The sequence below is a fragment of the Pristiophorus japonicus genome, chromosome 16, assembly GCF_044704955.1.
Source record: "Pristiophorus japonicus isolate sPriJap1 chromosome 16, sPriJap1.hap1, whole genome shotgun sequence".
Lineage (NCBI taxonomy): Eukaryota > Metazoa > Chordata > Chondrichthyes > Pristiophoridae > Pristiophorus > Pristiophorus japonicus.
The window spans coordinates 507261-520779 of record NC_091992.1 but is presented as its reverse complement, the minus strand read 5'-3'; the positions used below and the strand labels follow the sequence as shown (position 1 = coordinate 520779).

Below are 13519 nucleotides of genomic sequence, written 5' to 3'. Positions count from 1 at the left end.
AATTACATGGAATATACAGCAGAGAAACAGACCATTCGGCCCAAGCGGTCCATGCCACCGTTTATGAGCCTCCTTCCATCTTTCCTCATCTAAATCTATCAGCACAGCCCTCTAATCATTTCTCCCTCATGTGCTTATCTAGCCTTCCTTTAAATGCATCAATACTATTCACCTCAACCACTCCCTGTGGTAGCGAGTTTCACATTCTCACCACTCTCTGGGTTGGCGTTTCTTCTGAATTCGTATTTGATTTCTTGGTGATTATCTTATATTGATGGTCTCTAATTTTGCTCTTCCCCACAAGTGGAAACACTCTCTATGTCTACTCTATCAAAACTTTTCAGAATTTTAAAGACCCCTATCAGGTCACCCCGCAACCTTCTGTTTTCAAGAGAAGAGACCCAGCCTGTTCATCCTTTTCTGATAGGTATAACCTCACATTTCTGATATCATCCTTGTCAATCTTTTTTGCACCCTTCTCCGGTGTCTCTATATCATTTTTATAATATGGTGACCAGAACTGTGCGCAGTACTCCATGTCTTGTCTAACCAAGGTTTGATGCAAGTTTAGCATATCTTCTCTACTTTTTAATTCCATCCCTCCAGAAATAAACCCAAGTGCTTGGTTTAATTTTTCAGGACTTTTTTATGTTGTAAGAACTGTGATATAGATCACAGATACTTTGTTAAAACATATAAAAACCAGAAACATTTACTATTGTTGTATGAATGCCCTGAGGTCTTCAACAGATAATCTCATTGAATTTCTGTATTAATTAGCTACTGCAAATCATTCCCTTAAATAGGACGATTTTCCCTCCGCTATTACCTTTTGTGTTAGACAGATAAAGGCTCCAGGTGAGCTTTCTCAAGTCTGGTGGCAAAGTGTGGTTGAACAAAATGTGCAGTTTGGATTTCATGTCTGGCCACTTCTGTAATAAAGTCACCTAAAGAGGAAAAACAAATCTTTGTCAGGTGAAAGAAATCGGTATCAAAAATTAAACCTACTACAGATAGTATTTGCTTATAAAGCTGCTGTCCTAGTCCACTGGCAGTTACAATATGAGCCCTTTCCTTTGTGTCTAGTTTGAATACAACTCCTATTAATTCATATTTAGATCATCAATGCAACCTGTTGCTAAACTGTATTTTTTTTAATTTTAAGAATGGAACTCAAAGAGTGGAGTGGGAGGCTGAGGGGTCTTGCTTCATGGGGCGCTGGCACCAGTACTGGAGAAAGAAGGAGCTGTTCCGTTGGGACACACTCCACTTGAACCGGGTTGGAACCAGTGTCCTGACGAATCTAATGACTAGGGCAGCAGACAGGGCTTTAAACTAATGAAGGGGGGTGGAGGGGTGGGAGAGTTCAGGAAAAAGTAAATTTAAAAGCAACAAGAGAAATGTCAAGGCTCTAGAGCAGAGCAGAGTTTTGGGTAAAAATAAGCAGAATAGGCCAGGAAGGGAAAGTGAGAGTAACAAAGGTAATAGGGCATCACTGACTAAGGTGACATCAGGAAAAAATAGAAAAAAGTCAAAGCTAAAGGCACGATATCTGAATGTGTGAAACAAATTTGTTGAATTAATAGCGCAGATAGAAATTAATAGGTTTGATCTAACAGTCATTACAGAGACGAGGTTGCAAAGTGACCAAGGTTGGGAACTAAATATTCTAAGGACACTTATCGTTTAGAAGAGATAGGCAAAATGGAAAAGGAGGTGGGGTATCCCTGATAATAAAGGATGGGATAAAGACAGTAGAGAGGAAAGATCTTAGCTCCGAAAATCAGTTTGGGTGGAGCTAAGAAACAGTAAGAGGCAGAAAACATTGGTGAGAGTTGTTTATAGGCCCCCAAACAGTAATGGTAATGTAGGGCACAGTACACGTCAGGAAATTAGAGGTGCATGTAACAAGGGTAATACAGTAATCATGGGGGACTTTAATCTTCATATAGACTGAGCAAACCAAATATGCAGTAATAGTGTGGAGGACAAATTCATGGAATGTATACATGATGGTTTTCTAGATTAGTATGTTGATGAACTAACTCGGGAACAGGCTATTTTAGATCTAGTATTGTGTAATGAGAAAGGGTTCATTAATAATCTTGTAGTAAAGGGGCTTTTAGGGAAGAGTGACTATAATATGATAGAATTTTATATTGAGTTGCTAACAAGAGAAGTTAAAGACAGTATTAGATCAAAGGAAGAGGCTTATAATGTTGCCAAAAAAAGTAGTAAGTCTGAGGATTGGGAGGATTTTAGAATTCAGCAAAGGCAGAGCAAGAAATTAATAAAGGGAAAATAGAATATGAGAGTAAACTAGCGAGACACATAGGGCTAGAACCTCCACTTTTTTTGCATGCTTAACACCCACTTAACGCTCATTTTACCGCTGAAATGACGTATAACGCCCACATATTGCCCATTTTGGCACAAAATGGAAACTGACGGGTATTTTTAGGAAACTTATCGCCGAACGTTACTTTCCCCATGTGCTTAACGCCGGGAAAAAATATTACTGCCCGCCCACTTTTTTGGGGCAGAATCATCAGAATGGGTGAAATCAACGCCCATATCGCCCAGCGCTATTTTCTGCACGGATTCAGTATTACTGCCCGTCCACTTTTTTTTTTGTCGTAAAGACCACGTTTGGCAAAACTAACGCCAGGAGATCGCCCACCGTCACTTTCACCACCTCGCACACATATCGCCCACAATATCGCTAACCCAAAAAAACGCCCAGAAAAAGTGGAACTGTTCTGAACGAACGCCAGCGGTGTGGCTGGCATTTTTAAAATCACAGGTCGCTTCATTCAAAAGGCTGCCTCAACTCGGGGGAGTTTGCATTGACTGGAGTTCTTCTCAGGTGAAGTGACCATCTCAACAGACATGTTTTCAGACTCTGGACTATTGGGGGTTTACTCCAGGTATATTTTAGTGAGGAAATCATTGCTTCTGATCAATCGTTATTATACTTTCAATATAATGGGGCCACCAAACAATAATTGTGCTTAAGCAGTGCTTCAGATGTCTTGACCATTCAGGAGGGGAGCTACAATACAACCCTGAGCAAGTAGGTAAATTTGTGGTCGTGTGCTCCATGCTGCACAACCTGCCTATCAGGAGGAGCCAAGAATTGCCAGAAGGCACTGATGCTCCACCTCAGGAGAGAGAGGAAGAGGACGACGAGGGGCTGGATGCTGATCTAGGGCCAATCAGGCTGGCAATGCAACTATGCCACGCCCCCCTCCAGACCACAGGAAAGGGCCCGTGGTGGCTACATAGCTGCAAGACTTACGTGAGGAGCTGATATCTGAACGATTTGCCGGAAAGAGCGTTTATGTGAGTGACAACGCTGACATACTACTGTGTGTGTGCAGCTCAGACATCAATGGTGCCCATCACCTTGGTGCCAGTTAAAGTTTATGTTGATTGATGTTAAGTTGTATTTAACCCTTTCATAGGAATCACCAGTGTGTAATAGTGCAGCTATCTGAGACAATGCGCAACAAGGTTATGTTCAATAAAAAAATGTTTATACCAACATTGGTCTGAAATCATAAGTATCACAGGCAATAACACCCAAACCCCGCCCACATCCTACTTTTTCCACCATTGACGTCAATCAAATGTTCAACATGTCCAGCAACACAGAGGCAAAGCAGCAGGGTGGTCCCCAGCCCCCATACATTACAACAAATTGCATACACTCAGATGGAGATATAACGCAGCCAGCACCTGCGGGCATGCACCTCACTTTCCTTCCCCCCTCCCCTTCTTCTACCCACCTCTACCCCTTCCCCTCCTCGCTTCACGGCGCCTGGCCGAGGAGCTTCTCAGGTGGTACCTCATTGGGGGGGATGAAGGCAGATGCAGTCGTTGCACGGGTACGGGAGTGGGGGAGTGCCGAGGGGCAACATTCTCTGATGCAGAAGCAGGATCTTGCTCTCATCTGTCGTTCGCAGTGGTGGTGCGGGACCTAGGGGTAGAGTGCGGCGCTTGAGGACCACTGGGAGGCCTGTGCCAGCAGTGTTTATGGCTATCACATCCAGGGCCTCTGCCAATTTCGGAATGTACTCGGCCATGGTGGCCAGCTGTCGAGATATGCCCCCCAATGCTTCAGTGAACTGGTCACCAATGTCTACAGTCCTCCTGGACAACTGTACCATCTCTCCGCTGTCATGTGGCGCTCGTGGAACAGACCTGCCGCGTCCACGAGACCTCCGCAAGATCGGCGCCATCCTGGGGATAAATGTGGTGCCCTGTGGCGAGGTGCTTGGGGCCGGTACCTCCAGAGTGGAGGTGGGAATGACCGGAGGACCACTAGATGGCCTTGGGGTGGAACGGCTTCTGGAGCGTCGTGATGCAAGTTCCTCGAAATCCGTGCTCTCATCCGTCGAGAACAGACCCAGCGGATTGACGGGCGAGAATTGGAGCTCCTCAGCATCAGATGTTGGATCATCCGGAGAGTCGGGCCCCGCGCCCCCACCTTCTGGTCTCTGTGGTCTTGCCTTAGGATGGGCTGCTAGCTGAGCTGCAAAACGCAAATGAGGTTATTAGAGGAGAAGTGGGTGCTTGGATCACAAGGTGATTCCAGCGCTACACACAGCATATGCACGACAAAAGCACCATCGCTCTCAAAATCATCGCAGACATCACATTTCATGACCATCAACACATTTGCATTGCAATGATTTTCATGAGGCCATCATTATTTCTGTGACAATTTTAGAAATCATATATGATTGTTCGGATATGAGCGGGTGTGGCATTTATTGTCTTCACATCTCACACGTGGTATCACTTCAGGGCCTGCAGATGCATCCGTGGCTGTCCGGGGGTGCTTCCCCACGAGTGCGAGCATCTGCTCCTCCGTCTCAGTGATGTCGCTGGGGACTGGTGGGTCCCCACCCGTTCGCCTCTGCACGGACCTCATCGTCGATAGCTTCTTCTGTAAAAGGTGACAGGACGACATGGCATGGGATCATTACGTGATATCATTGCTAGGTACTGTCACAGAGACTGATACAAACACATAACCGACAGATGTAATCATGATTATTATGAAAATTATTATTCTTTACCTAAAGATGTGCACTGTGACCGCAGGCTTTGAGTAAAATATTCCTGGTAAAAGTGAAAGACCTCACATCTGATGTTAGTCACTCATGACTGTTACAAATCAAATTATATAAGTACATGTAAATCAATGTAACACTTCCCTCGCGGATCCCACAAGGTCGTTCCATCGTTTGCGGCATTGGTAGCCCTCACGAACCTTGTTGGTCGCCGACGAGACCACCTCAGCTATCTCAATCCATATCCTCTGGTAGGCCTTTGGGTTGGGCTTCCCACGCCCTCCCTGTGTCAAATCACCCCAACATGACTCGACCTACTGCAGGAGGGAGGCATTTGTCTTGTCCGAGAACCTCCTGGCTCTTTTATGCCCTCCAATGTGCTCCTCTCCCACCTCACTGCTCTCTCCAGCGTCAGTCTCCACAGCGTGCTGTGATGCCTCCTCCTCTCTCTCTCCATTATAGGCCAAATTCGGGCAAATATGTGGCTGGTAACAGCTAATTTTGTTTGCCTACTTGCTGTGAAGCTCTAAAGTCTCCCTCCTTCCTCCCAAAGCAGCCACACCACACCCAGACACGACTTCAGTCCCTCTGAGCTCCCTCTCTCTCTGTCTCCTCTTCTGCGCATGTCATGATAACCTTTGACCTCCTGAATTGCGGGAATCGAGCGTTGCCATGCCGTTGCTAAGGACGGCCACACTTTACGGCAGAAGGTCAAAAAAATTTAACGCTACCACCCATTTCATATCGCTCGCGGTAACGCCCATTTTCAAAAAAGAGACTAGGTGCTTTGAGAATGGGCGAGAAGCCTGTGATCTGAAAACCTTTTTTTACCGCCCACGCCAGAAATATCGCCCAAAACACAAAAGTGGAGGTTCTAGCCCATAAAAACAAATGGTAAAAATTTCTAGAGGTATGTAAACAGGAAAAGATTAGCAAAAGTAAATGTGGGTCCCTTACAAGCTGAGACACGAGAAATTATAATGGGGAATAAAGAAATAGCAGTGAAATTAAACAGATACTTTGTGTCTGTCTTCACGGAAGAAGTCACAAAAAACCTCCCGGAAATAGCGGAGACCCAAAGGCCTAGTGAGAATGAGGAATTGAAAGAAATTAATATTGGTAAAAAAAAATACTGGAGAAAAAAATGGGACTGAAAGCCACTAAATCGCCTGGACCTGATGGCCTACATCCTAGGCTTTTGAAAGAGGTGGCTATAGAGATAGTGGATGCATTGGTTGTCATCTTCCAAAATTCCATACATTCTAGAAAGGTTCCTGCAGATTGGAAGGTAGCTAATGTAACCCTGCTATTTAAGAAAGAAGGGAGAGAGAAAATGGGGAACTACAGGCTAGTTAGCCTGACAACAGTTGTCGGGAAAATACTCGAATCTATTATTAAGGACATGGTAACAGGGTGCTTAGAAATTAATAATAGGATTGGGCAGAGTCAACACAAATTTATGAAAGGGAAATCATGTTTGCCAAATCTGTTAAGAGTTTTTTGAGGTTTTAACTGATAGAATGGAAAAGGGGGAACCAGTGGGTGTGGTGTATTTGGATTTCCAGAAGACATTTGTTAAGGTGCCACACAAGAGGTTATTAAACAAAATTAGGGCTCATGGGATTGGGGGTAATATATTAGCATGGATTGAGGATTGGTTAACAGACAAAAAACAGAGAGTAGGAATAAACGGGTCATTTTCAGGCTGTAACTAGTGGGGTGCCGCAAGGATTGGTGCTGGGGCCCTAGCTATTCACAATCTATATCAATGATTTGGATGAGGGGACCAAGTGTAATATATCCAAGTTTGCTGATGATACAAAGCTAGGTGGGAATGTAAGTTGTGAGGAGGATGCAAAGAACCTTCAAGGGGATATAGACAGGCTAAGTGAGTGGGCAGGAACATGGCAAATGGAATTTAATGTGGAAAAATGTGAAGTTATCCACTTTGGTAGGAAAAATAGAAAAGCAGAGTATTTTTTAAATGGTCCGCGTAATGTATGCACCTGTGTGTATGCTCACAGGTTTATAGAGTTGTTGAGTCCCTTTAATACGGGGGCACTTGAATTATGGTTTTACAAAAATAGTATAGTGCAACATCCTCACTGACACCTGGCCAAAGATCGCCCTAAGTGGAGGATGTGCATCCGGGAGGGCGCTGAGCACCTCGAGCCTCATCGCCGAGAGCATGCAGAAATCAAGCGTAGGCAGCGGCAAGAGTGTGCGGCAAACCAGTCCCACCCACCCCTTCCCTCAACGACGATCTGTCCCACCTGTGACAGGGACTGTGGTTCTCGTATTGGACTGTTCAGCCACCTAAGAACTCATTTTAAGAGTGGAAGCAAGTCTTCCTCGATTCCGAGGGACTGCCTATTATGATGGTGATGATGATGATGATGAGAGTTGTTGAGTTGTGAGTGGCTTAGCCAGTCACGTGATGTTCACAATACTCAATAAAACCCCGGCCAGTTGGGTTCAGGGGATCCACGATGAGGCAGGTGGTTGTGAGCTTCATGGATGAAACGGTAATGTGCAGTGTGATTGTTAAACCTTTGCTAATAAACCAACTAGTTCTTAATAACAATGTGTTGCTATGAATTCTTAAGCATAGAACCCATGAAGCAAATACATTACAAAATGGTGATGAGGATGGGAGTTTCTTCATGGAAGAAATTTTTGGTGGGATTTCCTTTTATGAGAAGGCAAATGCAAGGAAATATACTGGCAGCGTGATTTCTGAATGAGATTCTGGTAGTACCATTTTTTTTGTGAGTACAGAAGTGTTGAACTGACAAAAAGAGCTTGTGCAAAGCCATTGAGAGTCATTGAACAGCAATTCAAGATTATTGAGAGTAATTAATGGTTATTAAGCTAAGAAGGCAATGTGGATGTGACAAGTTATGTCAGATATTTTGGAGCCTTTGACAAGAATAAGGAATCGTTTAGATCCTACAGTGGAAGATTGCAAATGTTTTTAGAGCTAATGATGTTAATGAAGTCCCAGCAGGTATGGGAAATTCACGAATAAAGACTCAAGCAGTGCACGAGAAGATGAAAGCGATTCTGTCAGTCATGATTGGTGCAGAGAATTATGGTATCTTAGTGAATTTAGTGAATACTAAAGGACCAAGGGTCTAGTGAGAAGGAGGAACTGAAGGAAATCCTTATTAGGCGGGAAATTATGTTAGGGAAATTGATGGGATTGAAGGCCGATAAATCCCCAGAGCCTGATAGTCTGCATCCCAGAGTACGTAAAGATGTAGCCCTAGAAATAGTGGATGCATTGGTGATCATTTTCCAACAGTCCATCGACTCTGGATCGGTTCCTATGGATTGGAGGGTAGCTAATGTAACACTACTTTTTAAGAAGGGAGGGAGAGAGAAGGCGGGTAATTATAGATCAGTTAGCTTGACATCAGAAGTGGGGAAAATGTTGGAATCAATTATTAAAGATGAAATAGCAGCACATTTGGAAAGCAGTGACAGGATTGGTCCAAGTCAGCATGGATTTATGAAAGGGAAATCATGCTTGACAAATCTTCTAGAATTTTTTGAGGATGTAACTGGTAGTGGACAAGGAAGAACCGGTGGATGTGGTGTATTTGGACTTTCAAAAGGCTTTTGACAAGGTCCCACACAAGAGATTAGTGTGCAAAATTAAAGCACATGGTATTGAGGGTAATGTACTGATGTGGATAGAGAACTGGTTGGCAGACAGGAAGCAGAGAATCGGGATAAACAGGTCCTTTTCAGAATGGCAGGCAGTGACTAGTGGAGTGCCGCAGGGCTCAGTGCTGGGACCCCAGCTCTTTACAATATACATTAATGATTTGGATGAGGGAATTGAGTGTAATATCTCTAAATTTGCAGATGACACTAAGCTGGGTGGCGGTGTGAGCTGTGAGGAGGACGCTGAAAGCCTGCAAGGTGACTTGGACAGGTTAGGTGAGTGGGCAAATGAGTGGCAGATGCAGTATAATGTGGATAAATGTGAGGTTATCCACTTTGGTGGTAAAAACACGAGGGCAGAATAATATCTGAATGGCGGCAGATTAGGAAAAGGGGGGATGCAACAAGACCTGAGTGTCATGGTATATCAGTCATTGAAAATTGGCATGCAGGTACAGCAGGCGGTGAAGAAGGCAAATGGTATGTTGGGCTTCATAGCTAGGGGATTTGAGTATAGGAGCAGGGAGGTCTTACTGCAGTTGTACAGGGCCTTGGTGAGGCCTCACTTGGAATATTGTGTTCAGTTTTGGTCTCCTAATCTGAGGAAGGATGTTCTTGCTATTGAGGGAGTGCAGCAAAGATTCACCAGACTGATTCCTGGGATGGCAGAACTGACATATGAGGAGAGACTGGATCAACTGGGCCTTTATACACTGGAGTTTAGAAGGATGAGAAGGGATCTCATAGAAACATATAAAATTCTGACGGGACTGGACAGGTTAGATACAGGAAAAATGTTCCCGATGTTGGGGAAGTCCAGAACCAGGGGACATAGTCTAAGGATAAGGGGTAAGCCATTTAGGACTGAGATGAGGAGAAACTTCTTCACTCAGAGAGTTGTTAACCTGTGGAATTTACTACCACAGAGAGTTGTTGATGCCAGTTCATTGGATATATTCGTTAGATATGGCCCTTACGGCTAAAGGGATCAAGGGGTATGGAGAGAAAGCAGGAAAGGGGTACTGAGGTGAATGATCAGCCATGATCTTATTGAATGGTGGTGCAGGCTCGAAGGGCCGAATGGCCTACTCCTGCACCTATTTTCTATGTTTCTATGTTTGTTAACCCCGAGAAAGGTTAAGGATGCTTCATTCTCAGACATACTACAGACATTGGAGAATCATTTTGATCTATAGCTTTTAGAAATAGCGGAGAGCTATAAGTTTGCAATGAGAAACCAAAGACCTGATGAAACCATCAGTGAATACATTGTTTCCACAAGAAAATTATCTCTATACTGCAATTTTAGAGGCTTCCTAATTAGGGCTCTTTTTGAGATAAATTTGTTTGTGAACTAACGGATGAATGCATCCAATCAAAATTGTTAAGTATGGATGATCTCTCTTTTGAGAAAGCTTGCAAAATAGCCACCTGCATGGAGATGGCAGAGAAAAATATTAAGGAATTTCACCCATTACTGGCAGTAGTAGCAGTTAACAGTTACCGGGCTATAGAAACGCAAAAGAGGGTGAGCCCTAGTCAGAGGGAAAGTTATGAAACCAAGGAGAATAGATGCGATACCACACAACAGTGTGGCAACCATACCACACAACAGTGTGCGTTCAAGTGGGCAAGATGCTGCTGGTGCCAAGTAAGGAGGCACATTGCAGCCACATGTAAATCAAAGGACAGGCCCAACAATAATCAAAGACTTTACTTGGTGGAAACTGATCAGAACAGTGTAGGTTTTGGTGTATATGCAGTGAAGAGCAAGGCAGTACATTCCTTATTTCAGGATTTCAGAACTTTCATACTGATTAATAATCGATGGATTAATATGACAATACAGTGGCTGATTGCTCAATAATGAGTCAGGATGTGTATTACAAGAATTTCAGGGGCATACCACTGAAGGCGAGTTCAGCAGAGCTGAAAACATATTCAGGAGAAAAACTGCAGTCGCTTGGACAAATGGAGCGTATAGTAAAATACCAGGGGCAACAAGCAAGATTACCTATTATTATAGCAAAATCCATCAATCGGCCGACACTTATGGGCAAAGATTGGCTAAGAGTGTTTCGTTTGGATTGGTACAGCGTCTGTAGTACAGAAATGGTTAAGTCTCGTCTCGATACTCTGCTGGAGAAATATGCTAATATGTTTGAGGACTCATACGAGGGCATCAAGGGATATAATGCACATATTTGGATTGAGTCGGATGTCAAACCCATTTTTTGTAGACCAAGGCCGGTACCATATGCATTAAAATCACTGGTTGAGCGAGAGCTTGATAAGTTGGAGAAAAATTGAGTTTTAGTGAAGACTGATAGGAGTGACTGGGCCATCCCACTCGCTGTAGTTCCGAAGGCAGACAAAATGGTACGGCTCTATGGGGATTATAAAATTGTCCTGAATCGAGCAGTTGATGATGAACAGTACCCTTTACCGACATCACAGGACCTGTATGCAGAACTGCCGAGAACCAAAGTCTTCACAAAACTGGATCTCTCCCATAGTCAGCAGTATCTGACAGTCAACTCACACACAGGTTTATATTCATACACTAAGTTGCGCTGTGGTATCAAGTTCTCACCAAAGATATTTCAAGCTACCATGGATCAGATCTTATAGGGAATGAATCATTGTTTGTGCAATCAAGATGATGTGTTGATAGCCACCAGCACGGAGAGGGAAAACCTGGAAATTTTAGAAGTATTTAGACGGTTCAATGACCATAATCTGAAGTTGAAGAGGAGTAAATGATTGTTAAACCTTAATAAACCAACTAGTTCTTAACAGCTATGTGTTACTATGAATTCTTAAACAAAGAGCCCACAAAGCAAATACATTACAGTAAGAGATTGGGAAATGTTGGTGTTCAGAGGGACCTGGATGTCCTTGTACACAAATCACAAAAAACATGCAGATACATCAATCAATTAAGAAAGCAAATGGATATGTTGGCCTTTATTACAAGAGGATTTGGGTATAAGAATAAAGACATCTTACAGCAATTATATCGGGCCCTGCTGAGACTGCACCTGGAGTATTGTGTACAGTTTTGGTCTCCAGACCTAAGGAAATATATACTTGCCATAGAGGGAGTGCAACAAAGGTTCACCAGACTGATTCCTAGGATGGGGGAGTGTCCTATGAGGAGAGATTGAGGAGACTAGGATTATATTCTTTAGAGTTTAGAAGAATGAGAGGTGATCTCATTGAAACATACACAATTCTTACAGGGTTTGACAGGGTAGATGCAGGGAGGATGTTTCCCCTGGCTGGGGAGTCTAGAACCAGGGATCACAGTCTCAGAATAAGGGGTCGGCCATTTAGGACTGAAATGAGGAGAAATTTCTTCACTCAGGGGGTGGTGAATCTTTGGAATTTTCTGCCGCAGAGGGCTGTGGAGGCTCAGTCATTGAGTATATTCAAGTCAGAGATCCTTAGATCTTTGGATATTAAGGCAATCAAGGAATATGGGGATAGTATAGGAAATTGGAGTTGAGGTAGAAAATCAGCCATGATCTTATTAAATGGTGGAGCAGGCTCGAGGGGCCGAATGGCCTACTCCTAATTTTTATGGTCTTATGAATATCAGGCGCCGCGTATAATGGACGGCCGATCGGATACCATCCGTTTTGCGCCACCTGCCAAGACGAATTTCTAGGCCTGAGCCTGGTAATTAATGGACTACATCAGGTAAATATTTACAAAATTCAGTGTAGCACTAAGAATGGTGTTGTATGAAATTGTTACTATCTGGATGATTGTATGGTGCTCATCACCCAGACTGTTACAGGAAACAAACGCACCGCCCCATCCTGGATGTGATTCAGAACCGTTTCACTCTTAGTTTGCAGTGTTCCACTTTCCTGTATTTTGCCAGTGAGGTGGCTGCCAATCTGTTCCTCCAAGGAAGAGTTTATCCGTCTCATGAGTGCTCTGTAGGCGTTTCCTGTAGAGGGCAAGGAAAACATTTGTCGTGAATAATGATGTCTAACTCTAAAGTTAGTCCTCGAGTAAAATAAACCTTGTGCAAGACCCAGTGATTGGTACTCAGCAAGTTTTGCTAGGGTAATGACAATGCTTGGAGTGAAATTGGAGCCTGCAGGGCACATGCTCATTTATGAAGGTACCCTCTTTTTTCCCTCCTTACTGGATTTCCTCAGCCTCCATCGCTGGATCCCTGCCACAGGGGCACAGCTCCTACACATGAGTGATACCTGCCTGTTGTATGGGTATGACTTGTGGAGACATCCCATACGACTGTTTTTCTTTCCCTCCCCTACATTGTGGGGCTGGCGTCTAAGATCAAAGACCTCAGACCTTCATCATCCATCATAGGCAGTCCCTCGGAATCGAGGAAGACTTGCTTCCACTCCTGAAGTGAGTTCTTTGGTGGCTGAACAGTCCAATACGAGAGCCACAGGTGGGACAGACATTCGTCGATGGAAGGGGGGGGTGGGACTGGTTTGCCGAATGCTCCTTCCGCTGCCTGCGCTTGACCTCTTCATGCTCTCGGCGTTGAGATTCGAAGAGCTCAACGCCCTCCCGGATGCACTTTCTCCACCTAGGGCGGTCTTCGGCCAGGGACTCCCAGGTGTCAGTGGTGATGTCGCACTTTATCAGGGAGGCTTTGAGGGTGTTCTTGTAATGTTTCCGCTGCCCACCTTTGGCTCATTTACTTGGGTAGGGGGAGGGGTGCCAAAGCATTCTGGTGTGTAGGGAAGTGGTTGGGAGCAATGCCTCTCTTACCTCTCCTGTCCACA

At 44.2% G+C, this 13519-nt stretch overlaps 1 protein-coding gene across 5 annotated transcripts in view; it reads right to left on the bottom strand.

Moving 5' to 3' along the window:
- LOC139226241 (TBC1 domain family member 31-like) overlaps positions 1 to 13519 on the bottom strand; it is a 211844-nt gene that overhangs the window by 182011 nt on the left and 16314 nt on the right. For 4 of the 5 annotated variants that reach the window (XM_070856865.1, XM_070856863.1, XM_070856864.1 and 1 more), the window contains exons 3-4: positions 12563 to 12705; positions 830 to 947 (exon numbers count right to left, since the gene is read on the bottom strand). In XM_070856865.1, coding sequence (XP_070712966.1) covers positions 830 to 947; positions 12563 to 12705 — 261 coding nt within the window. The remainder of the gene's footprint in view (positions 1 to 829; positions 948 to 12562; positions 12706 to 13519) is intronic. The other variant, XM_070856866.1, reaches the window with a different exon arrangement.